The 23,709-nt window shown below is 47.3% G+C and overlaps 2 protein-coding genes across 2 annotated transcripts in view; one reads left to right on the top strand and one right to left on the bottom strand.

Moving 5' to 3' along the window:
- Positions 1-10,188, bottom strand: part of DMGDH (dimethylglycine dehydrogenase) — a 75,024-nt gene extending 64,836 nt beyond the window's left edge. Inside the window, exons 1-2 of the mRNA XM_045021329.1 lie at positions 9,874-10,188; positions 518-692 (exon numbers count right to left, since the gene is read on the bottom strand). Coding sequence (XP_044877264.1) covers positions 518-692; positions 9,874-9,980 — 282 coding nt within the window. The 5' untranslated portion in view covers positions 9,981-10,188. The remainder of the gene's footprint in view (positions 1-517; positions 693-9,873) is intronic.
- A 221-nt stretch (positions 10,189-10,409) lies between these two features.
- The window catches only part of LOC123372829 (betaine--homocysteine S-methyltransferase 1), a 30,656-nt gene continuing 17,356 nt past the window's right edge, over positions 10,410-23,709 (top strand). Inside the window, exons 1-3 of the mRNA XM_045021330.1 lie at positions 10,410-10,564; positions 13,609-13,741; positions 20,704-20,822. Coding sequence (XP_044877265.1) covers positions 10,517-10,564; positions 13,609-13,741; positions 20,704-20,822 — 300 coding nt within the window. The 5' untranslated portion in view covers positions 10,410-10,516. The remainder of the gene's footprint in view (positions 10,565-13,608; positions 13,742-20,703; positions 20,823-23,709) is intronic.

Genomic DNA, 23,709 nt, shown 5'->3' with positions numbered 1-23,709 from the left:
GTTTAAGGGTATGTCTATACTGCAATCACAGGATGCAATCACAGTCAACATACTCAAGAAAGTTTTAATCTAGCTATCTTGGGAGCCAGAACAGTAAAGCCAGGGCAGCACAAGTTTCAGCTCAGGCTGTAAAAATCCTCCCAGAACCCTGGGTTATTTCTCATGGGGCTAGCCCACACAGAAGCTCATGCTGCCAGAGCTGCACTGTTGTGGGTGACCCTATCTAGCTAGATTAAAAGTAGCTCAAGTGTCTTGGCTCAAACTGCAATCACAGCCAGTGACTGCAGTCTAGATATACCCTAAGTGACTCTTCAAAGGTCAGATAGTGAGTCTATCATAGATCTAGGAACAGAACCTAGTGTTATCCTTTCTATCTAGATAAATAATAGAGAAACTGATTTTCTGGAAGGCCATGGGGTGGGGGAAATAAAATCTTTGCTCTACTGTCAGATTTTACAAGTCATCTGAAATCTCTTTTTGTATTTGAGATCTTAGCGATTAACAAGATCTTTCTTACTGCATGCCAAGTAGATCCAGCCGTCAGTTCAGATTTTTCGAGCAGAATGACATCCTTCATGCCAGCCTTGGCCAGGTGGTAAGCAAGACTTACACCAATGCAACCACCTCCAATAATCACTGTCTCTGCTGTATCTTTCCATTTAGTTCCCAAGAAAGAAGATGGCTTTTCTTCCCTGGAAAAAGAAAGTCACAAACAAGACACAAAATTGATCTTTTATCTTCTCACTTAAGCTAGTAGTTAAAAGATACCTTTAAAAATTTACCTTTATCTAGTCTGGCTTCCTGTATCTCACAGGCCATTAAATTTCACCCAGTCACCCCTGTGTTGAGCCCAGTAAATTGGGTTAGACCAGAGGTCGGCAACCTTTCAGAAGCAGTGTGCCGAGTCTTCATTTATTCACTCAGATTTAAGGTTTCATGTGCCAGTAATACATTTTAACGTTTTTAGAAAGTCTCTTTCTATAAGTCTATAATATATAACTAAACTATTGTTGTATGTAAAGTAAATAAGGTTTCAAAATGTTTAGAAGTTTTATTTAAAACTAAATTAAAATGCAGAGCCCCCTGGACGGGTGGCCAGGACCTGGGCAGTGTGAGTGCCACTGAAAATCAGCTCGTGTGCCGCCTTCGGCACACATGCCATAGGTTGCCTACCCCTGGGTTAGGCTATGCATTGCAGTCCTCAGAAGACTAAACAGTTGTATGACACAGGCAGAGAACAGAAGAGACCGAGGTGTTACCAATGCCCAATGCCCCTGCAATGGCAGGGAACTGATTAGGTTGGATATGCCAGATGATACCAGCTGGTAACCCATGCTCTATGACGCAGAGAAAGATGAAAGAAAAGACGGTTACTCACCGTTGTAACTGTTGTTCTTTGAGATGTGTTGCTCATATCCATTCCATGTATGTGTGTGCGCGCCGCGTGCACGTTCGTCGGAAGACTTTTACCCTAGCAACTCAGTGGGTCGGCTGGGCGCCCCCTGGAGTGGCGCCACCATGGCGCTGGATATATACACCAGCCGACCCACCCACTCCTCAGTTCCTACTTGCCGGCTACTCCGACAGTGGGGAAGGAGGGTGGGTTTGGAATGGATATGAGCAACACATCTCGAAGAACAACAGTTACAACGGTGAGTAACCGTCTTTTCTTCTTCGAGTGATTGCTCATATCCATTCCAAGTAGGTGATTCCCAAGCCTTACGTAGGTGGTGGGGTCGGAGTGAGATGTTGCAGAATGCAAACTGCTGAGCCAAAGGCTGCATCATCTCTGGACAGTTAGACCAAAGAGGCAAAGGTCCGGATCGAGGACCAGGTAGTAGCATGACATAGGCCCTGGAAGGGTATGTGAGTCGGAAAGGTAGCAGAAGAAGCCTGAGCCCTGGTGAAACGAGCAGTAAGGTGGCTCGACGGAACATGGGCCAAGTCACAGGAGGTGCAAATACATGACGTCACCCAAGATGGAAAGCTCTGGGAGGAGACAGGTAGGCCCTTCATCCGGTCTGCCAATACAACGAAGAGTTGGGGGTGTACAAAAAGGCTTATCCGCTCGACATAAAAAGCGAGCGCCCTACGGACGTCTAGGGAGGGCAAATGTGCTCCCGTCGCGATGAATGGGGCTTCAGAAAGAAGACCGGAAGGAAGAAATCCCGGATGATATGAAAGGTCAACAGCACCTTAGGGAGGAAGGCCGGACGTGGTCACAACCGCCCCTTGTCCTTACGCAACATAGTGTACCGTGGGTCCACTGTGAGAGCCCGAAGCTCGGAGACTTCTCCAGCCGATGCAAAAGGCTACAAGGAAAAACTATCCCTCAGGACAGGTATCTCAGGGAGCATGTTGTCAGTGGTTCGAATGGAGCAGGCATAAGTCTGCTTATAACCAGGTTGAAGACCCAGGAGTTGGTGGGGGCGGCGAACCTGGGGGCATAAATGTCCCAAGCCCTTGAGGAACCTAGAAACCACAGCGTGTGAGAATATGAAGCGGCCACTCTCCCTTGGGAGGAAGGTAGAGACGGCTGCCAAGTGCACCCTTAATGATGAACTGCGCCAGGCGCTGCTGTTTGAAGATCATAGGCAATCCAAGAGGAAATGGATCAGAACCTCTGTGGGGGAAACATTGTGTTTCGTAGCAGCAAGAGAAAGACTGCCAGTCGGGCAGATACGTTAACCGAGTGGAAGGCTTCCTACTACCCAGGAGAATCCTGTAGAACCGAGGCAGAACAACGTAACTCGGATCGGTTTAGGCCCGCAGCAGGCATGCGGAGATGTGCAGGGATTGCAGGTCTAGGTGGTAAAGTTTGCCGTGATCCAGCGTTATGAGGGCTGGTCAAAGAGGCAGGGGAATCGGTTGGCTACCGACCGGTCTAGCAACATGGTGTACCAGTGCTGCCTGGGCCACGCTGGAGCGATCATGATCAGATGCGCTCTGTCCCTGCGAAGTGTTAGCAGGACCTTGCGAACCAGCGGGAGCGGTGAGAAAGCGGACGGCAGACGGCTCGTCCACAGCATCAGAAAAGCAGCCAAGATGGAGCCGGGGGAGAGGCCTTCTCTCTCGTTCTGTTCTCGCGAGAGCGAAGTTCCAGAAACGTAATGGATAACATCCGGAAGAATCAACCACTTGAGAGACAGGAAGGATCTGCTGAGGCGATCCGCCAGAGTGTTCCGGACCCCTAGGAGAAAGGACGCTACCAAGTCCGTCGATTGAGCTGTGCAGGAGTCTCGGAGCTGGATCGCTCCCTGCAAAGAGAGGAGGACCGTGCTCCTCCGTGCTTGTTTATGTAACGGGTGTCTGTTGTGTTGTCTGTGAACACCGAGACACAACAGCCTTGTAGGTGCTGCTGAAGCGCCTGGTACACAAGGCAGACTGCTCTCAACTCCCGGACATTGATGTGCAAGGGCAGCTGTTGAGCCAACCAAAGGTCTGGAGTGGGAAAGTGACCCAAGTGAGCACCCCAGCGAAGAGATGGGGGCGACCATCATGAGGGACACCGAGGGTGAGGTGGATGGAACAGCACCCCTGCACACATCAGGGAGGGCGTCGACCCCCAGTCGAGGGAGCCTAGGACGCTCGGGGGGATCGAGGCGACTATGACCATGCTGTCTCTGGCCGGGTGGTACACTGAGGTGAGTCACGATTAAAGTGTACGGAGGCGAAGCCTGGCATGTTCGGTTACACACGTGCAGGCAGCCATGTGGCCCAGAAAACCTAGGCAAGTTCAACCCAAAGTTGCCGGGAAGGTCCGTAGACCTTGTACAATGGTTACCATCGCGTGAAATCAAGGCGTAGGTAAGCAGGCTGTGTGATACTGAAGTCCAGGGTGGCCTCAGTTAAGTCTATTCCCTGAGTGGGAATCAGGGAGGATTTCGCTATATGGATCATCAGGCCTAAACGCAGGAATAGGACCTCGTTGACGCCCACACGAGTGGTAACTTGGGCCCCGGTGGCCCCTGGAATGAGCCAAACGTCCAGATACGGAGAACGTGTATCCGACGGTGGCGGAGAGGGCGGCGACTACAGCCAGACACTGTGAAGACACAGGGGGCTGTATAGAGGCCGATCGGGAGGACCGTAAACTGAAAATGACGGTTGGCCACAAACCGGAGGTACCTTCTGTGCGGAGGATAAATGGCGACGTGAAAATATGCGCCCTTCATATCGAGGGCGGCATACCAGTCTCCGGGATCCAAGGATGAGATGACGGTCCCCATGGATACCATGCGGAACTCCAGGTATATCATAACTTGTTGAGCTCCCGCAGGTCTAGGATAGGTCTGAGACCTCCCTTCACCTTGGGGATCAGGAACTAGTGGGGCTAGAACCTTTTGTCCGTTTCGTCCTTGGAACCTCCTCTATAGCTCCGATGGTGAGGAGCGCCCGCATCTCTTGCAAGAGGAATTGCTCGTGAGAGGGGTCCTTAAGGGGTCCCGACCAACGCCTACGACTGCCTCAGCGTCGCCTGCTGGCAAAGCCCTGTCGTTGTCTAGGCGCAGGGTAAGGGCGGTGAGGCTGGCGGAAAGGTCGGCAGTAAGACATCGGCATGTACATGCCGAGAGGGAGTCCATAGTGACCTCGCTGTCCTTTGGGCCTTGCAGCCTAGGGTCAGTTTTGGGAACAAGCCTTTGTCATTGAAGGACGAGTCCTGTATAGTGTGCAGCAGCTGCGAGGGAAGGCTCGATAACTGGAGCCATAAAATGTGCCTTGTAGCAACACCCGAGGCCAGAGTCGTGGCTGTGGAGTCCGCTACATCCAACAAGGTCTGGAGGGAAGCTCTCGCCACTTTCGGCCCTTTTTGCAGGAGGGCATCAAACTCTTGACGGGAGATCTGAGAAACCAACTCCGTAAATTCTCCCACCGCCACCCATAGTAGCGGCTAAGCAGGGCTTGCTGGTTTGCTACGCGAAGTTGCAGGGCCCCCGCCGAGTACGTCTTACGGCCCAGTAAGACCATTCGCCTAGCCTCCTTGGATCTAGGGGCTGGTGCCTGCTGGCCATGGCGTTCCCTCTCATTGACGGACTGGACGACAAGGGAGCAAGGGGGAGGATGTACATATAGGTACTCGTACCCCCTAGAGGGTACCATGTACTTGCGTTTGACTCCCCTGGTTGTGGGCAGGACAGAGGCTGGAGACTGCCAAATGGTATCAGCATTGGCCTGGATCATCCGAATGAACGGAAGGGCCACTCTAGTGGGGGCGTCAGCCGACAGAATGTCCATTACCGGATCCTCTATCTCCGAGACTTCCTCCACTTGGAGGTTCATATTGAGTGCCACCTGTCTCAGGAGGTCCTGATGGGCCCTCAAGTCGATTGGAGGAGGGCCCGAGGCGGATGTCCCTGCCACCGCCTCATCTGGGGAGGAGGAAGAAGAAAGGCCGGGGACCAGTGGGTCCTGTGTGGGCTCACGTTCCTGGACGACCTCCTGATCCGGTGGGATGTGGGAATCCAGTGGCAGAACCGGACTTCCTCCGTACCGGTCGGAGGGGGACGGCTAACTGTCGCCTCCGCCACCCAGTGCTCTGACGGAACAGAGCGCAATGGGATCACAGGTAGGCCTTTGGCCTGATGGCATGCCCAAGATGTACAGGGCAGCCACTGATGGGGGTCAGGGTCCTGGCCTGGGGCACCCGGAAGACTCTGGTGTGCACATCCGAATGGATGGCCATGGAGAAGTTAGAGCCCTGGGCAGAGTCTCCCTCTCCAGCTCATGGCGCTCAACGCGGCACCGGGGATCGGTACCGTGAGGCCTACCGGTACCGGGAGCAAGAATGGGACCTGCGACCGGAGCGGTGCCGGGAGTCTGACCGAGATCTCGAGGCTCGACGCCGGGAGTGGCTACGGGAGTCCAGTGCCTGGAGCGGTGCCGGGAGCTGGATCAGCACCGAGTGTACCAGGTCGGGGAACAGGACGCTGATCGGTGCCGCGGGTACAACCGGTACCGATAGGGGGAACGGTGCCAGGACCGTGAGCGGTGCCGGCACCTGGCTTGGCGACAGGACCGAGAACATCTGCGGGACCGTGGTGCCGACGCAGGGTGGCCTGAGCAAGACAGGCTCGCCGATAGACAATATAACCCGCACTGGCGGTGCCGGGGGTTGAAGCAGCGCAGGCTCAGTCATTGCCATCAACTCCCTCGCTGTGGAAATGTTTCCGGCGTGGAGGGAATAGTGAGCTCAACCACGGCTCGCACCGGGGAGCGTTCAGGCGCTGGACTCAACGGCTCTTGCGTGGCCGGAGTCGACGGTGCCGATATTGACGGTGCCGTGGCAGGTACCAGAACCGGGCAGACCGACTTAGTATAGCGCTCGGCTGCGGAGCAGGCGGCTCTGACGCAGCTGAAGAGCGAGCTCAACCGCGGCTCGTACCAGGGAGCGTGTCGGTACCGGACTCAACGGCTCTTGCATGGCCAGAGTGGACGGTGCCGATACTGTCGGTGCCGCAGCAGGTATAGGTGCCGGGCAGTGCGACTTAGTAGAGCGCTCGGCTGCGGAGCAGACGGCTCCGACGCAGCTTAATAACAAGCTCAACCACGGTTCGTACCGGGGAGCTTTCCAGCACCAGACTCGACAGCTCTTGCATGGCCAGAGTTAGCGGTGCGGATATTGTCGGCGCCGCGGCAGACATCGGTGCCGGGCGATCCGACTTAACATAGCGCTCGGGCTGCGGAGCAGGCGGCTCGGATGCAGCAGGAGTCCTGAGCCTCTTCATCCCCCAGGAGAGAGATCCGTGCTGAGCGGACGTCGGTGCTAGCGACGGGCGGTGCCGGGAGGCCTTGGCGGTACCGGCGATCCGGTGCCGAGGGAGCGCTTCTTGAAGACTGACCAGCGCTCGGTGCCGAGAGCGGAGGAGCAAGAGCTGCCTCCGTCAGGAGCTGCTTGAGACGAAAGTCCCGCTCCCCTTTGTTCTCGGATTAAAGGCCTCACAAATGCGGCACTTATCTGTGAGGTGAGATTCCTCGAGGCACTTAGGAGAGGATCTCTTGTCGGCATCGGCTTGTGGCCGGCCGAGCATTATAAAACCGTGTGGACCGGGCATCGGACCCGGCACCAGGTGAGGGGAAGGGGATAAACCCCGAACCCCTGTGAAATAAATACACTATACTATACTAAAAACAAATAAAGTTAACTACAACTATAAAAATCTGAACTATATACGATACTTAACGAGAGAAACTACGAGTAGCTAGGGAAGTGGAGGTCAGCTAAGCCGCGCTCCACTGTTCCAACAACCGACATGGGCGGTAAGAAGGAACTGAGGAGTGGGTGGGTCGGTTGGTGTATATATCCGGCGCCATGGTGGCGCCACTCCAGGGGGCCCCCAGCCGACCCACTGAGTTGCTAGGGTAAAAGTCTTCCGACGAACGTGCACGCGGCGCGCCCACACCTACATGGAATGGATATGAGCAATCACTCGAAGAAGAACCCCAAAGTCCCTGCCAATCTGAACTAGGGAAAAAATTCTTCCTGAACCCAGATCTGGTGATCAGTAAGACCCTGAGCATTTGAGCAAGAACACCGGCTAAGCATCTAAGGCAGCACACCCTCTATACCAGTGGTGGGCAACCTGCGTCCCGCACGCAGCCCGTCAGGGTAATCCACTGGTGGGCCCCAAGACAGTTTGTTTACATTGACCGTCTGCAGGCATGGCCACCCGCAGCTCCCAGCAGGTCCATGCGGCCTGCGCCACTCCCCACAGCTCCCATTGGCTGGGAACAGCAAACCACGGCCACTGGGAGCTGCAGGCGGCCATGCCTGCTGACAGTCAATGTAAACAAAGTGTCCCACGGCCCGCCAACGGATTACCCTGACGCGCAGCATGGGGGCCGCAGGTTGCCCACCACTGCTCTATACCATTTCATAACGCTAGATGATCTGGTGATCCTTTCTGGCCTCACACTCTGTGTCCATATGACACTGGTTCACCCTGTCCAGTGCCCCATCTACAACAGTGGACACACTCTGATGTTTCAGAGGAAGGCAAAAAGACAAACAAACAAAAAAAACCCAGCTCCTGGATCATTTCTGTGGCCCTCCTTTGATCTTTCCTTTGAACTTTATTCAGTATTTCTACATCTTTCTTGAAATGCAGACATTAATACTGGGCACAGTATTAGTATTAGTGGCAGTGTTACCAAAGCTGTGTACAAAAGCAAAATCACTTCCCTACTTCTACCTGAAATTCACCTTTTTATAAATCCTAGGACTGCATTAGTCCTTTTGCACAGCCTTGAAAGGAGAGCTCATGTTGAGGTGGTTACCCATGATGGCCCCTAAATCCTGTTCCGAGTCACTGCTTTCCAAAACCAAGTATCTCATCCTGTAGGTATAACCTGAATTCTTTGTTCCCTGATGTATTACCTTTAATTCAACGCTGTTAAATCCATTTTGTTGGATTGTGACCACCTAAACCAAGCAATTCAAAGCACTCTGTAACTGTAACCTGTCCTCCTTGTTATTTATTACCCCACCAATTTTTGTGTCATCTGCAAACTTTACCAGCAAAGATTATATATATCATAGTCTACTCTAAATAATTGATAATAATATTCAATAATGTTGGATCAAGAAGCAATCCCTGGTGGACCCCTCTAGAAACATCTCTCCAATAACTAAATTTTGGGATCTGTTAGTGATGCCGTTTTTATCCATCTAAGGCAGTGTTTCCCAAACTTGGGACACCACTTGTGTAGGGAAAGCCCCTGGCGCGCCGGGCCAGTTTGTTTACCTGCAGCATCCACAGGTCTGGACGATTGTGGCTCCCACTGGTCGCAGTTCGATGCTCCAGGCCAGTGGGAGCTGCAGGAGCGGCAGCCAGTACGTCCCTCAGCCCGCGCCGCTTCCCACAGCCCCCATAGGTCTGGGACGATGAACCGCGGCCAGTGGGAGCTGCAATCAGCCGAACCTGCAGATGCGGCAGGTAAACAAAATGGCCTGGCCCGCCAGGGGCTTTCCCTACACAAGCAGCATCTCAAGTTTGGGAAACACTGATCTAAGAAGTGCCCTGATGGTTCCATGCAGTTTTAAAAATCAGAATGTCATTTGGTACTAAATCAAATGCCACAGAGAAATCCAGGTAGAGTAAATCAATATAGTTGCTGTAATCCTGTTCTTTTTAAAAAGGTAATGCTTGACAAGACCTACCTTCCATAAAAAAAATGCTAAACTGGCATTAATTGTATTTTTAGCTTCTAATTCTTTGATAGAGTCCCAGATTAACCAGTCCATTATTTTGCCAACGATTGAGCTCAAGCTAATATGGTCCGTGGTTCCCTTTCTAAACATTGGAAATGCCCTGGCATTCCACCAATCCTTTGGACTTTCCCTAGGTTTCTAAGATTTGTTAAAAACAAACAGTAAGTGGTTCAGAGAGCTCCTTGGCTAGCTCCTTTAAGACTCTGGGGTGTAAGTTTTGCAGCCCTGCTATGAATGTTTAATTTTAGCAGCAGCTGCTAGTATGGATTTCCCTCTTCACTTGTAATGAAGCCAAAACTGTCTGAGGCCTTTCACTAGTATTTTAAGGCCTTTGTCGCTGTCAAACCCAACAAACTGGCGTGATTCGGAGGTGCCTCTTTTCTGTGAATTGCAGCACTTACTTTGTTATTCAGCTGTTAAAACGGCGAAGGGAATTTAGGGATAGGGGAAGACCTATATTAGGTCAGCTCGCCCGCCCTCGCCTCTGTCACTCGGGGTCATACAACAGCTGCTGGAGGAAGTGGCGCCTGGGCACAGGGAAGCTCTCGCCTAGCGAAGTTCTTCCATCCGCACCAACATTTTCCCTCCAGAAAACCGCGATGAGAGCGCGCGCGCCGCGAACCACCCCCAGGCAGCGCAGGCTCTAGCCTGCAGGCAGGACTCACCGCCCCGCAGTGCCGGAGCCGCTGCTAAGGGGGCGCGCCCGGCGGGGTAAGGCGAGCTCTCGGCCTCGCAGCTGGGGTGGGAGCAGCCGCCGGGCTCCCCGCAGCATGGCGCGTGTCGGACCCTCGCAGGCGCTGGGCTGGCCGGGCTCACTCGGCAGGGACGGAAAACGGCCTCCCCCCGCCCCCGGCACCCCCAGTGGCCAATGCCCTTAGCGGAGGGAGCCGGGGCCGCCCCGCCCGCGGGGGGTGAGAGCTGCCCTGCGGGGGGGGAGCGGGGGCACGGAGCCGCCCCCCAGCGAACAGGTCCTGCTGCCGTCCCTGTCAGCGAGTGTGAAGTGACACCACGTCGGCCGGAGGGGGCGAGGGGCCAAAGCCCGGGCAGAGCCGCGCGGAGCTCGCACAGGATTGGCAGCCGCGCAGCGGGGCCAGGGTCCCAGGGAGGGAGGGTGTTGCGGATTCCCCAATGGGAGTTGGGGGCAGCCCCGGCCACCCAGGACCCACCCCGCATCCCGCCCCTCCTCCGGGGCTATAAAGGGGCGGGCTGGGCTGTGTTCGCCGAGTCTCGCTGAGCTGCCGGGGGAGACGCCAGCCGCCGCCAGTAAGTGCCTGGGTGCAAAGGCAGCGCTGCTAACGCCCCGGAAAGATGCAGTCGCAGCCTGTCGGAGCGAGCCCCCAGCACGCCAAGAAGAAGGTAAATGCCCGGGGACTCGCGCCTGTCTAGGAGCCGCTGGGGGCGCAGGAAGTCCCCAGTCCGTGCCATCTCCCTGGAGCCGCTGGGGGGACAGGAGTCGGCCCGGCATGTCCCTTGTGGGTAGCTGCTTGTGGCTGCTCCAGCTGTCCCGTGATGTGCTCCAAGGAGAAGCAGCCGCCAAAGCTCCCGCTAAGGGATTGAGCCCCTCACTTGCAAAGTCTGGAGACGCAGCTTCGCTGAGCTACCATGGGCGGCCACCGCCCCCTACTCCCATTGGGGGATACTGCTGCTAGTGCATAGCTGAGGTAGGGGGTGGGAAATAGAACCGTCATGCAAATTGAGTGAGGCAAAATCTTGTTCTGAGAACAGCAGTAGTCATCTCCCTGATATTGCCACCTTCTTCCAGCCACAGACCCTTTCCTCCCAGGGCATTTCAGCAGGTTTCAGAGTGGTAGCCTTGAATCAGCAAAAACAAATAGGAGTACTTGTAGCACCTTAGAGATTAACAATATTTGGGTCTACGTTTTTTGGGCTAAAACCCACTTCATCAGCTACATCAGCTGATTTCAGACAATTTGAGGCTGAGAAGCAGTTTCTATAGTTGGCAGGTTCAGCAGGCATTGTCACATTTAGTAACAGAATTTGCAGTCCTGCTGTTTCCTAGGACAGTGGTCTTCAACATTTTTTCATTTGCAGACCTCTACAAAATTTAAAATGTGGGTTGCACCCCTTTGGAAATCTTACTTAGTCTGCAGACCCCCAGGGGTCCGTGGACCACATGTTGAAAACTACTGTCCTAGGACTTTACGTTTTTAAAAACTCTTACAACCCTCTGATTGTTGTTTTTAAATCAAAAGGTAAATATATAAACATTTCTACAAATAGGTAGATACAGTGAAAAGTTGAAGAGTTAACAGAAGCAAAATATAATTCCATGATCATAAATGTATCCATTGAGCTATTAAATTATTATGATAAATTATTCTCTTATATAACTTTATGCTGCAACATTCATATTTGGACTGTAATGGCTTGATCAAATGAGTGAGGAAATGAAGCCACTTATGAGTTCTTACCAGGAATAAATTTGAATCACTTGTTGTTTTATATTATTTGATATGCTGGATGAACAGTGTTCATTATTTTTTAAAATTCTAGGAGTGCTGTATGTTAAGTTGTTGTTAAAATACCATATGCACAATTCTTAAACAGATGGGATTTCTATCCCTAGCTTCCTTGCAACTGTAAAAGATTAAAGTTACTCCTCCATATATTTATATGACTAAATCCCTATGTTTTTTGAGAGGGTACACAGATAAATGAGGGCCTTTGTACAGTCAGACCGTTAATTGAAGAAATATACTTAGATTGATGGTAACAGGCTACAATCCATTACACTTATAAGACCAAACATTTGAACAATATCTAAACAAAATTCGATGGTTTCAGAGTAATAGCATATACCAGATATCTCTTCATGAAAGGGTCTGTGAAACCATATAATTATACCACGTTCATGGAACATTGCACTTGTGTGAAAATGTTTTAACTATTCTAAGTAACACTTAAGATTACTATAAATGAAAGGGATCAGAGGGAATTTTTTTTAAATTTTTGACTGTTCCCCTTAATATCCAGTAAATTACGCTGTAGCTATGCTACCAATTATCCCTAAAATTTCCTATTGTTGCTAGTACCAACCGGTACAACTCCACTCACGGTAGCATGGGTAGGAAATTGTGGGGAGGCTAAATTAAAAAGGCCTTAGTTAGTTTTCCATGATGATTGTGTATGGCTTTCACCTAGGAAAGGGACTGAAAAAGATTTTAATCTGGCCCTTGAGCTCCTGCCAGGGAGCAGGGTTGGGAGCTTTCCCGCTCCAGTGCTCCAGACGGGGAGTGGGGTTAGGGGTTTGCCTTGCTCCGCTCCACGTGTGCAGCAGCTCTGCGCAGCTCCTGGCAGCAGGAGCAGCCAGGGGGGTTTGCACACTGCCCTTGTCCCAAGTGTCGGCTCTGCAGATCCCATTGGCCAGGAACCGTGGTCAATGGGAGCTGCGGGGGTGGTGCCTGCGGACAGGGCAGAGCGGTGTGGTCCCACCTCTGGAGGGGGGACAAGCTGCTGTTTCCAGGAGTTGCTTCAGGTAAGTGCTGCCAGGATCCTGCACCTCTGAGCTCCCCCAACCCCCTGCCCCAGCCCTGATCACCCTCCAAATCCTTTAATCCCAGCCAGGAGCACCCTCCTGCACCCCAAACCCCTCATCCCCAGCCCCACCCCAGAGTCTGCACCCCCAGCCAGAGCCTCCCCCCTGTGCACTCCAATCCCCTACCCCAGCCGAGAGCCCCCTCCTGCTCTTTAAACGACTCCATCCCAGCACTGAGCATCCTCCTGCACTCCAAACCCCTCATCCCTAGCCCCACCCAGAGTCTGCACTCCCAGCTGAAGCCCTCATCCCCCGTGTGTGTCAGTAAAATGTTACATGCATGCTTTTTTAGCTGTGGCATGATACCTTCCTTGTGTCATTTTGTACCACAAGCTACTTGTGTTGCAGCATTGCCTAGGTGACCTTTATCTCAGCTGAAGAGTAAATGAGTTACTAAAAAAGTAGGACACTAGTGTTTCTCTTCCAGTAGTTAACAAATCTTTTGGGAGCACGTAGGGCCCATAATGGGTGGGATTTTAACCATTTGTTTTCACGGGAGCATGACTGGGCCCTTGACTTGTGATTTTTGGGAATGGTGCATTTTTCAATTTTTAATAAAATCGTGATTATAGTTGGGAGCCTAGGTACTATATGTATGCTTATTATAATAAAATCCTACATTCTTTGAAAACTGACCTTCTGCCGTTGTTTAAGCCTGAAAGATGCTTTAAAGAAACAGAATAACATGTTGCTGCTGCCGCTGCTGTTCTGATTGCAGTAGCCCCCAAATTATGCTTGCCTGTTTCCAAAAAACAAAGGATGACAAAGTCCCTATCTTGAAAAGTGTGTAGCCTACAAATCTACATAGCTACAGTCCATCAACCTTTCCTCCCTTATTATTCAGGGTATTCTAGAACGTCTAGATGCTGGAGAAATTGTGATTGGAGATGGAGGATTTGTGATAGCTCTTGAAAAGAGAGGTTATGTAAAAGCTGGACCCTGGACTCCAGAAGCTGCAGTAGAACACCCAGAAGCAGGTCAGTCTTAACAAGAAACTGTAATCATGTGGAGAATGTAAAAATCTTTGACTATATATAATAAACAAATTACATATTTTTTATTAGAATTCTTAGCAGATTTTTAAATAGAAGTATCGAAACAGCTGCTCGATTATTTAAGACTCGTACCTTTGTTGTAGTGGGGCTATTTTAGGAGTTGTGTATTGACTTAAAATGATATAGTTTGTTTATTTAATACCTACAAGAAATTAGAAGTTTTTAATAATGAATGTAAGGGCTTAGAGATCTTTTCATATACTCCACTATACTCTCATACTTTCAAGATTTACTCCACTGTGAAATGAGAAAAAATTAAAGGCTGTAAGCAGGGCTTTGGAGTGGAGCCCGGAGCTGGAGCGCAGAGCAGCTCTGGAGCAGTGGAGCTGCAGGTTTTTGCCTGGAGCTGGAGCACAGCTCCAAAGCTCTGGCTGGAAGAACATAAGAAATGCTAAAGTGGAACAGACTAGGTATCGTCTCTCTGACAATGGCCAATGCAACATACTTCAGTGGATGGTGTAACCTCCTTCTGTCTCCCCCAAAATGCACCTAATGGAACAATTCTCTACCATGGGGAGGAATTTCCTCCTGACCTAGCAAGTGATCAGCTTCTGCCTCAAAGCATGAGGATTGAAAATTATAGCATAACAAGTGTAATGTAGATGCAATTATCTATTTATGTATGCAATCTTTTCTAGAAACTTAGTAGTCCTTATAACATCCTGTGGCAGCATATTCCACAAGCTAGTTTACAATGGGTAGAAAAGTATTTCCTTTGATACATTTTGAATGTGATGCCCTTAAATTTAATACAGAAAATAGGAGTGCCAGAGTAGCCTTTATAACAGGTCTATAAAATAACTAATATTTCCTTGCTCTAATCCTTTCAGTCTTCTTTGAGCCTCTCTTTATATGGAAGCCTTCTCACAATGCCTTTTAAACAGGGCTTAAAACCATCTCTGACACTTGCTACTAATGTGCTGATAACCTATTACTCATGTCTATAACATGCTTATAACATTTATTAACCCTTTATATACTATTTATAAATGTATTCCCTTAATATGAAGTGTGAACGTTTCCTCTTCTGTGCAGTGTGGTGCCTCCTCTGCACTGCTGACTTTTGCTCCTCCACCCTGCACGGTCATGTTACACAGAAAGTAGGTGTGGAAAATAGAGGAAGCAGCTGGCATGGCCAGTTGGTATGAGAACTGCTACAGAACTATCAAATCCCTCCTACCTTGTAAGGAAAGCACATAAGAGATGGAGGCTCTGGACAGGGGGCAGGGAGGGAAAAAGAACTGAGGGAAAGCGTGGGAGCCTAGGAAGAGAAGGAGAAGATGAGGACTAAGGAAAGGAGACCATGTGAGGGAGGAGATGGGCAGGGCAGATGACGGGGAGAGCAAGGGGGTGTGTGTGGTGGTTGGGTGTTTTTTTTTGTTTTTTTTTTTTAAGTAGGGAGAAATGTTACCTGAGTAGGGATAAGAGAGTTCAGAAATGAGCCCTAAATGCCTACAATGTGAGATGTGTAAACAATTTAAAATGCTATCACTGTACTGAAACCCTTGCAAGATTTCTAATACTATTGCTTGGTCATATGTGCAAAGTCAGATTTTGTCCACATGGTGGGTTGAAATAAAAAAATGATTTGAATGAGTTGTACTTTAAAACTTTAAAAATACAACACATCTTTAGCTAATACACCTCAACTATGACTGCAAAGAACTCTTAAATTATTGTTAAGATTCCTGTAGCTGCTAGAGGCCCCAACCATGATGGGGTCTGTTGTGCTAGGCACTGTACACCTAGGAAGAGACAATCACTGCCTTTAAAGAATTTACAATCTAAATAGACAAGACAGGCAAAGGAAGTAACATCCCCCTTTACAAATAGATTTAAAAATGTAAAGAGATATTTGTGATATGCCAGAAGTCACCTAGGAAGTCTGTAGCCCAGCTGGGAATTACTGGGTGAAATTTGTTGGCCTTTGTTATGCAGGAGTTCAGACTGGATGATTGTGATGGTCCCTTCTGGCATTAAAATTGATGACTTAAACCCATTTATCGTGAGGTTTCAGGCCAGTGTCTAAACCATAAGGCTATCCTTCCTCTCTAAATATTGACAAATTTAAGATCCTGCTAATTCCTTACCTGGTTGTTTGGGATATTCATCTAGTTTGCATGTTTATGAAAAAAATTTTATTGGTTCACCTGCATCACCAGTTCCTTGATTTTTGTCACAATCATCAGCAAAGAGCACTTGAAGCCTGTGGGGAGAGGGAGGTAAAACAAATAGAGCATTATTAAGGTGCTGTAAGAGAATGTGTGGTCTCTCTTATTGACCCACACTCTTAGCAGAAGTTGGAACCCTTTAGGGAGTTGCTATTTCAGCCTTGTTGACTGACTGTTCATTGGCCCATGAAGGATACAAAAGACACGGGAAAGGCTCCTGTGGTTAGCACAATATAGGTTCTGGAGCTCAGCTGTCATAAGATAGAAACTTTAGGAGCAGCCAAGCCCAGAGAAGGGTTGGCTGGATTCTTGTGATAACTTTATTAAAAAAGTAACACATGCGTGCGCACACTCCCACACCCTCCCCCCCAGAAGGGGGTGAGTCTTGAACTGTTTTAACTGTTTTAGAAATCTTACCCTACTCTATCGGCTCACAGGAGAACAGCACTTATTTTCCCCTGTAACATAGGCACCAGCATACTACAATGATGAGCATTACTGCACTAGAAGAGGGTGTGCTGTAGTGTCACACAGCAGAAACAGGATCCATGAGGATTGTGAAAATTGTAAAAAGCATTTTCAATTTTCTGACCAGCTGTATCAATGACCCTTTATGGAAAGTGGCTAATAGAAAAACAAATTAGTGGATCCTAGAAGTATTCTGAAGTGGCCCTTTGTTTGGAATGAATGACCTATTTTTAAAATTATAATTAAAAATAAATGCTCACATCTGGAGTGTTTTGACTGTCTCTGTTCAAAGGATGTGAGATTGAAACTTGATACTGCTACTTGATGCAGGATTTGAAGAACTTTCAGAACTCTGAAGTTGAGCAATAAGCTATGTTCCTGACTGGTTCTTGTGTTATAGCTGGTATAAGCAGTGTTCTGTTATAGCAGCCTCCTGGGTTATTCCAGAGTGTGAGTGCAGGATAAGACTGGTCTGGTTTCTGTGCTCAGCACTGCCCTCTACTGAGTGGAATCAAACTTGCCCATGCAAATAGATACACTGTATACTCCTGAGGGCATTCTGTGCCAAAAAATAAAGATAAAAAATCCTGCCCACAATATTTTAAAATTCTGCAAATGTTATTTGTCAAATAAACATGGAGGCTCCAGCATGGCATTGGAGAGCACATTCTGGGGCATTGGGGCTCAGTGGAGTGGGGGTCCAGGTGCAGCTGGTTGGGGCTCAGTGGGATGGGGATGTGGGTGGCTTGTCAGGGTGGTCCAGGTGCAGGGGGAGTGGGGCTCATCAAGGTGGGTTCTGCGTGCGGGTGGGGGTGAGGCTTGGCGGGTAGGTCTGGTATGATGGCATCTAGATGCATGGGGCTTGGGCGGATGGGGAAGCAGCTCTCTGTACAGTGATCCCTCCCCCTGCAGCTGAAGAGAGATGGGTGCAGGAAGCAGGGATAGGAGTTTGCAGAGCTTCCTGCAGCTGGGGAAGAAATCTGGGAGTGTATCAGACTCAGTCCTGAATGCCATGCAAGGGAAGAGGAAGTCCCGTCCTCCCCAGTCCAGCCGGGACTAGCAGTTCAGCCTGGCGCAGGGTAGAAGCCACCAGCCAGGTCTTTCCCCTGCCCCACAGTGATTTACCTCTCTGCCAGCTGCCCTGGGCACCCAAAACATTCTGATGGGGGAAGCCACAAGAGTGGTCATGCAACCCTTCCCAGCAGTAAGTCATTTTTTTCTGTGGGGAAGCAAAGAAATCTGCGGAGGCATAAATTCTGTGGATGTGCAGTGGTGCAGAATCCCCCCAGGAGTAACTCTAGTGACTACTGTTTGAGCTAGATCTGGGTTAGAAGCCTGTATTTCTTGAAGACTGTGTTTTCTAGTCCTTGTGTTGCATCCAAAGAGTTGGCTAATGAATCAGGTTGTCTATCAGCAATGTGATATGATATCAAAGGCTTTTTTTAAAAAACCTCTCCAAACATCACCCTTGGAAATAGACATTTTTATATCGTATTACCATACACCTTTATAAAAGTCCAAGGGACTATGTGGCTAAGCTTTGGCTGTGAGATACAGGGGCTTACACTTCTGTCTTACTATTTCATATCTCCTTAGGGTGGTGGTCTTCCAAAAGAAATTACCATCTGTCTGGTTTCTGTTTAGTGGACTGTGTGTAAAATAAATTGTTAATCCCTGTTCACCTACTGTGACAACAGCAGCGTTCTATGTACAAACTTATCACTGATTAATTCTAATGTACCTGATCTCGTAGGTAAAATTACTACTAAAATCACTGGAAGTTTTGTCTTCCAAAGTACAGGCTTGGGCCCAACAAAAGCATTACATTTAACTTTATGGGACAAGTGACATTTGTGCTAGGATTGCAAGTTCTTTGGGGGCAAGGACCTTCTTTTCATTATATATGTACAATGCTCAGTAAAATGGGCCCTTGGTCTTGGTTGGAGTTTCTAGGTGCTACCACCATACAAATAATAAATAGTATTAAGTTTGGGTAGAAAAGGGGGAATAGCAAATGCTGGCCATAAGAGGAGGGTGCTTGGCAGTAGACTAACATTTTCACATAAAATATTGCTTTTGTGCTCTTTAATTTCCAAGATTGATAGTTATTCCTGTGTGCTGGAAAGCTTGGGACTAAGCCAGCCCTGATTACAAGATGAGCCCCACCTGAGAGGAATCAAGTGATTCTGATATAAAAGCCAGCAGGAAGCTACAGAGAAAGGGTAGTTGAGAGAGTGGTAGAGGTTGTTTCAGGTAGGAAGCCTGAAGGTAAGCTGGGAGATGCTCAGGAAACAGAAGCCATAGAAGCAGTAGTTGGCTTGAAGAAGCTGCTGGAGGGAGCAAGCCTGGTTCCTGCAGGGACATTGAACTTTGACCCAGCTCTGGGAAAGAGGGCTGGGAACCCTCCAACTAAGGAAAAAGAGACTCCAAACTGGGATTGGGGCCCAGAGTGCCAGTATGTACCTGGGGACTGAATATGTTGGACCCCAGGTGGAGAATATTGTAATTTTCCTTTGGAGTGTGTGGAGTTTAAGGAGCGCTGTGAAAGAGAAAAAAGGGGCACTCAGGCAGCAGTAAGTGGCCACAGTGCTACAATTACTATTTTCTTTTTTCACAGGCTAGAGCAGAACCCTTATCCTCATTGTTGACTAATTTCCTGGACAGTTGTTGTGTTCCCTTTCTCACATTGATCTAAGGGCTGGTCTACACTACAGCTGTAAGTCAATCTAAGTTATGTTACTTAGGTCAACTTACAGTGCTTCCTAAATTCCACTGTGTCGATGGGAGATGCTCTCCTGCTGACTTACCTTTATGCTTCTCAAGGAGGTGGAGTACAGAAGTCGATGGGAGAGCACTCTGCCATTGACTTGGTGTGTCTTCACCAGACCTGCTAAATTGACACTACTGCATCAATGGCAGCAGTGCTGATTTAGCCATAAGTGTAGACATGCGCTTAGTCTGATCTCTTTCCATACTTCCTCTTTCTTTTGCTGACATCTGCTTTCCTTTCCCCTTCACTTTACCACCTTACAGCAATCCTGCTAAGTGACACTTTGTTAGCCAGAGTTTGCAGAACCCAAAGCAATGGTAACTTAACTGTTTCTCTCCAGGTGGTGTCAGAAATAAATCAATGGGGACAAAGTTCCTCTGTCTGATATGTGATACAAACCAGAGTGCTTTTACCTAAAACTACTTTTTTATTAGATCAGAGCACATGCATGCTGTCACAGTAGGTTCAGAGCATATTTAAACTTATATTTACCAAGGTTAAGAGGGCTTTGAGGACTCAACAGCCAGGCTTCTGGGGCCCCCTCCTTCTGTCTAGCTGCTGGGGAACTTAGTTATCAGATCCTTGCCCAAAGTACTTGCAGACTGCTCCAAAGTACACTTTCTAACTAAACTTTTTAGTCTGACAAAGCACATACCTCATAATACTCCCTGGTAGGCTAACAATTTCCCTAAAACAGCCAATAACAATTAATTAGTCTCCTGATCAGAAAAGTATTTCTAATCAGAACAACAATAAAACTTACTTGTCAAAGGTGCCTAAAACCGAGGTTGGTTGTACAAATATTCCTTCTATTTTCAGGGAACCTTAACTTCCTGTCCCAACCTCCCATTCTGATAGCAAAACTGCAAACGTGCAGCTGCATGGCTTTGCCTCTCAGGGCCCTAAAACTATTTCTAACTATGTGATGTTTCGGTTTCAGCTGGCAGGGGTTGAACATATAAAATAGCTGATTGCAGTGCTGTCAAGTTCTGGGGTACATTCAGGAATGTCAATTTGGGGACTACAACTTGGGAGTTCTGCAGAACAGACTACAGCAAAAGATAGGCAAGGTGCCAAAGATTCAGTGAGTGAGCTTACTGTCAGGGTAATTGTAGGGTAGAAGGTTCTCCATGGTTGATTAGACAGATCACTGCAGATCAACATCACCTTACTGGAGACTGACAGTCTCAGCAGAGGCTGTTTGACTGGCTAAGGAGACTGAATTGTCTGCTTTCTCCCTATAAATTGTCCCTCCAAGTTAGGAGGTAAATCAACAGAGAAGGTGGCAGTGTTTGCTGCAGATGCTATACTTGATACAAAACTAAGTAGAAGAATTCTTTTTACAATACCATTAATTCAGAACCTTTCCTAAGCTAACATAACCTAACCAATAAACACGTAACTGTGCAAACAGGTGCTAAAATAGTAACAACCATATCAAACTTTTTTTGCCTTTTTTTTTTAATACCTTGCAGTTCGTCAACTTCATCGGGAATTCCTCAGAGCTGGATCAAATGTTTTACAGACATTCACCTTTTATGCCAGCGAAGATAAATTAGAGAATAGGGGCAACTACGTAGCTGAGAAAATATCTGTGAGTAAAACACTGGTTTTAATGGCGATCTATGGAAAATGGATACTCTTCTCTGGTTTGAACATGGAGGCTTCTTTTTACAGCTTGTCAGAACTAATTTAGCCATGTTCAAAGGCATGAAAATAAAAATCCCAATCAAATGGGGAGGGCTTATGATTTCATAGTCTGAAGTGGTAGGAAGGACCTCTGGCTTACAATGGCAAAGGGAAAAAAATCAAAACATGGGTAGTGGTGAGAAGAGGGAGAAGGACTATTGAGTCATATTTTTATTCAACTTAACTCCAAATAAACTAAGTTATTTATCTTAAATAGGGTACATTAAGGACTGAATCCACAAACAGCAAGATCAGTGGTAACAGGAAATCCTTCAGCATCTGGAGAAACATATGTCCCAGAGAAAATAATATGTGGATAACAAATAAGAATGAATAGGTGCTAAGAGCATATCATCTACAACACAGCAATAACCAGTACATCCAAAATATTGGTTTTGGTCCTAAATCTTGCCCCCTCTTTAGGTGAAGAGGGGCCCTGACAGTAGAACTACTGTGATTGTGCTGCACAGGGGAGGAGAAAGATATTGTGAGCCTCCAGGGTACAAGAGTGGGTGTGGACTCCAGCTTAGGGCTCTGCCCTGTATAGCAAGTCTTTTGGTTTGCCACTGTGTGGTTCCTCTCATTCTTCTCCCTGTGAAGGGGGTCACATGCCTGCTCAAGCTTTTGGTAGGTGGAGAGGATTCTATGAGGGGAAGAAATTCCTCTCCTCATCCCTGTGGAGATCTCCATGCCCTGAGAAATTACTCAGGTTAGGTGCTGGAGCAGCATTTGGGGCCTAATTAACAAATCAGGGTTACCCACAAGCCATTGCATGTATCAGAATGAGATACTTAGTTCTGCTCTTATACCACATCATCAGATCTTGCCCACTTAGACTATCATAACTTCTATTCAGCCTGACTTCATACTTCCATCCAGTTAATGATAAATATGCCGAGCCTGATTCTACCCAGAAGATACAAATAATTTCCAATGTATGTAGGTTTGTAAAGAGTTGCTCATATCCCAAAAGGAAGGAAGCATTGGGCCCTGAGTCATTACTCATATTTTGGCATTGTGCATTGTTTTGACAAGAAGATCCCAATGTGGGAGTGTCCCAAAACAGAGTGGCTATACATTACTCTATGATCAGAATGCATTCAAATGACTTTATTTCTAACATTACTATAAACATTTTGTTCTTAAATTCTTCCATCCCATTTAACATTGTGCCATATTTACCTATGTTTTTATTAATTCATTCAGAGTGAGGTGATTGAGTTTGCATAAAGAGGACAAATGCTTTAGGGTTTGTTTGGTTTTTTTTTAAATCCCTGTTTTTGTTGGTTGGACATGCTTCCATATCTATAGGGAAAACCTTGCTGTTTGTTCTATCAATCCCAAATCATGACCTTTTAAACAAATTATTATTTTTCCCCTCTGTTTAATTTGTTTTCCCAAATTCTCTTAGCACTGCTAACAGGTGTATAGGGAACTTGGCTTTAAGTCTACATTGATTAATCAGACATAAGTACTGATATCTGTTTTCCTTTATATACCCATATATTTAAATTTGTTGATGTGTTATCTTTACAATAGGATAATTAATGCTATTCTGGTTAAAATTTCATTTGATCTTCACAGATGTATGTACAAGATCCAGCTTAGTAATTTGAGTTTCCAAAGTATGATATAACAACCAGAGACAATCAACACTTCTCAATTTATAAACATCCATTCTTACATAGAAATCCAAAAATATATGTAAACATATCCATATTAGGCCCCATAGGTGGTCTTTTGAACTGTAAAGAAGAATCTGTTTGAAACCAAATACTTGCTTATATAAGCATTATTTTTATAAGCAGAAAATTCATAGGAGGATCTTTATATGGGGTATATAAAATATCTTGATGGAGGATTGTTGTATACATACTAATTAAATTTAATTATGGCTTGACTATGAGGGATCCAAAACATCTTAGAATGATTAAAATCTCTTGGAAATATGTTGTCTCTTTATATACAGTTCACTTACCAAAAAACCAACCAACCTTTAAATATCCATACTGTGATAACTGGTGAGTAACCAGTCAGGTACCCAGTACAACAGGTTAACCAACAGACTTGATCCACGGTGAAGTGTGAGGAAACCGGATAGACTTGATACTCTTTAGTAATGCAGCTTATACCAAAACCATCATGTATTTTTGATGAATATTCAGAATTATCAAAATGAATGCTATATAATTGTGAGATTAATAAAAAATATTTGCAAAATAGTTTGTAAATGCAAAATAGTTTGCAAATGCAAGATGCTACTACACCTCTACCCCGATATAACATGAATTTGGATATAACATGGTAAAGCAGCACTCCGGGGGGCAGGGCTGCACACTCTGGCGGATCAAAGCAAGGTGGATATAACGTGGTTTCACCTATAATGCAGTAAGATTTTTTTGGCTCCCGAGGACAGCATTATATCGGGGTAAAGATGTATAAATAAAAGCAAAATGTTGTTCTAACAATACACCACCATAGGCATCAATCACAATAATGTTAGTGTCAGATGACAGTGTAAGATAGTTATGTGCCCTGTTAGCTAGCCTGAAGGACATGATATGTTGACCTTTATTTTACTAACATGCTGCTAAAACAATTTAATGTCTTCATATTATGACAAGTTTCAGATGGTGTGACATTACGTGGTACTTTAAAATGTTTTAATGAAGCACAGTCTATTTTTAAAACTAATTTGAAATTTTAAACATGAAACTGATTATGGTTCCTAAAACTCATTTTTCTTCTGAAATGCAGGCATCTCTGTAATAAATCAGTATTGATGTAGTCTG

Source organism: Mauremys mutica, chromosome 6 (assembly GCF_020497125.1).
Source record: "Mauremys mutica isolate MM-2020 ecotype Southern chromosome 6, ASM2049712v1, whole genome shotgun sequence".
Taxonomy (NCBI): Eukaryota; Metazoa; Chordata; order Testudines; family Geoemydidae; genus Mauremys; species Mauremys mutica.
This window is presented reverse-complemented; position numbering and strand designations above follow the sequence as displayed.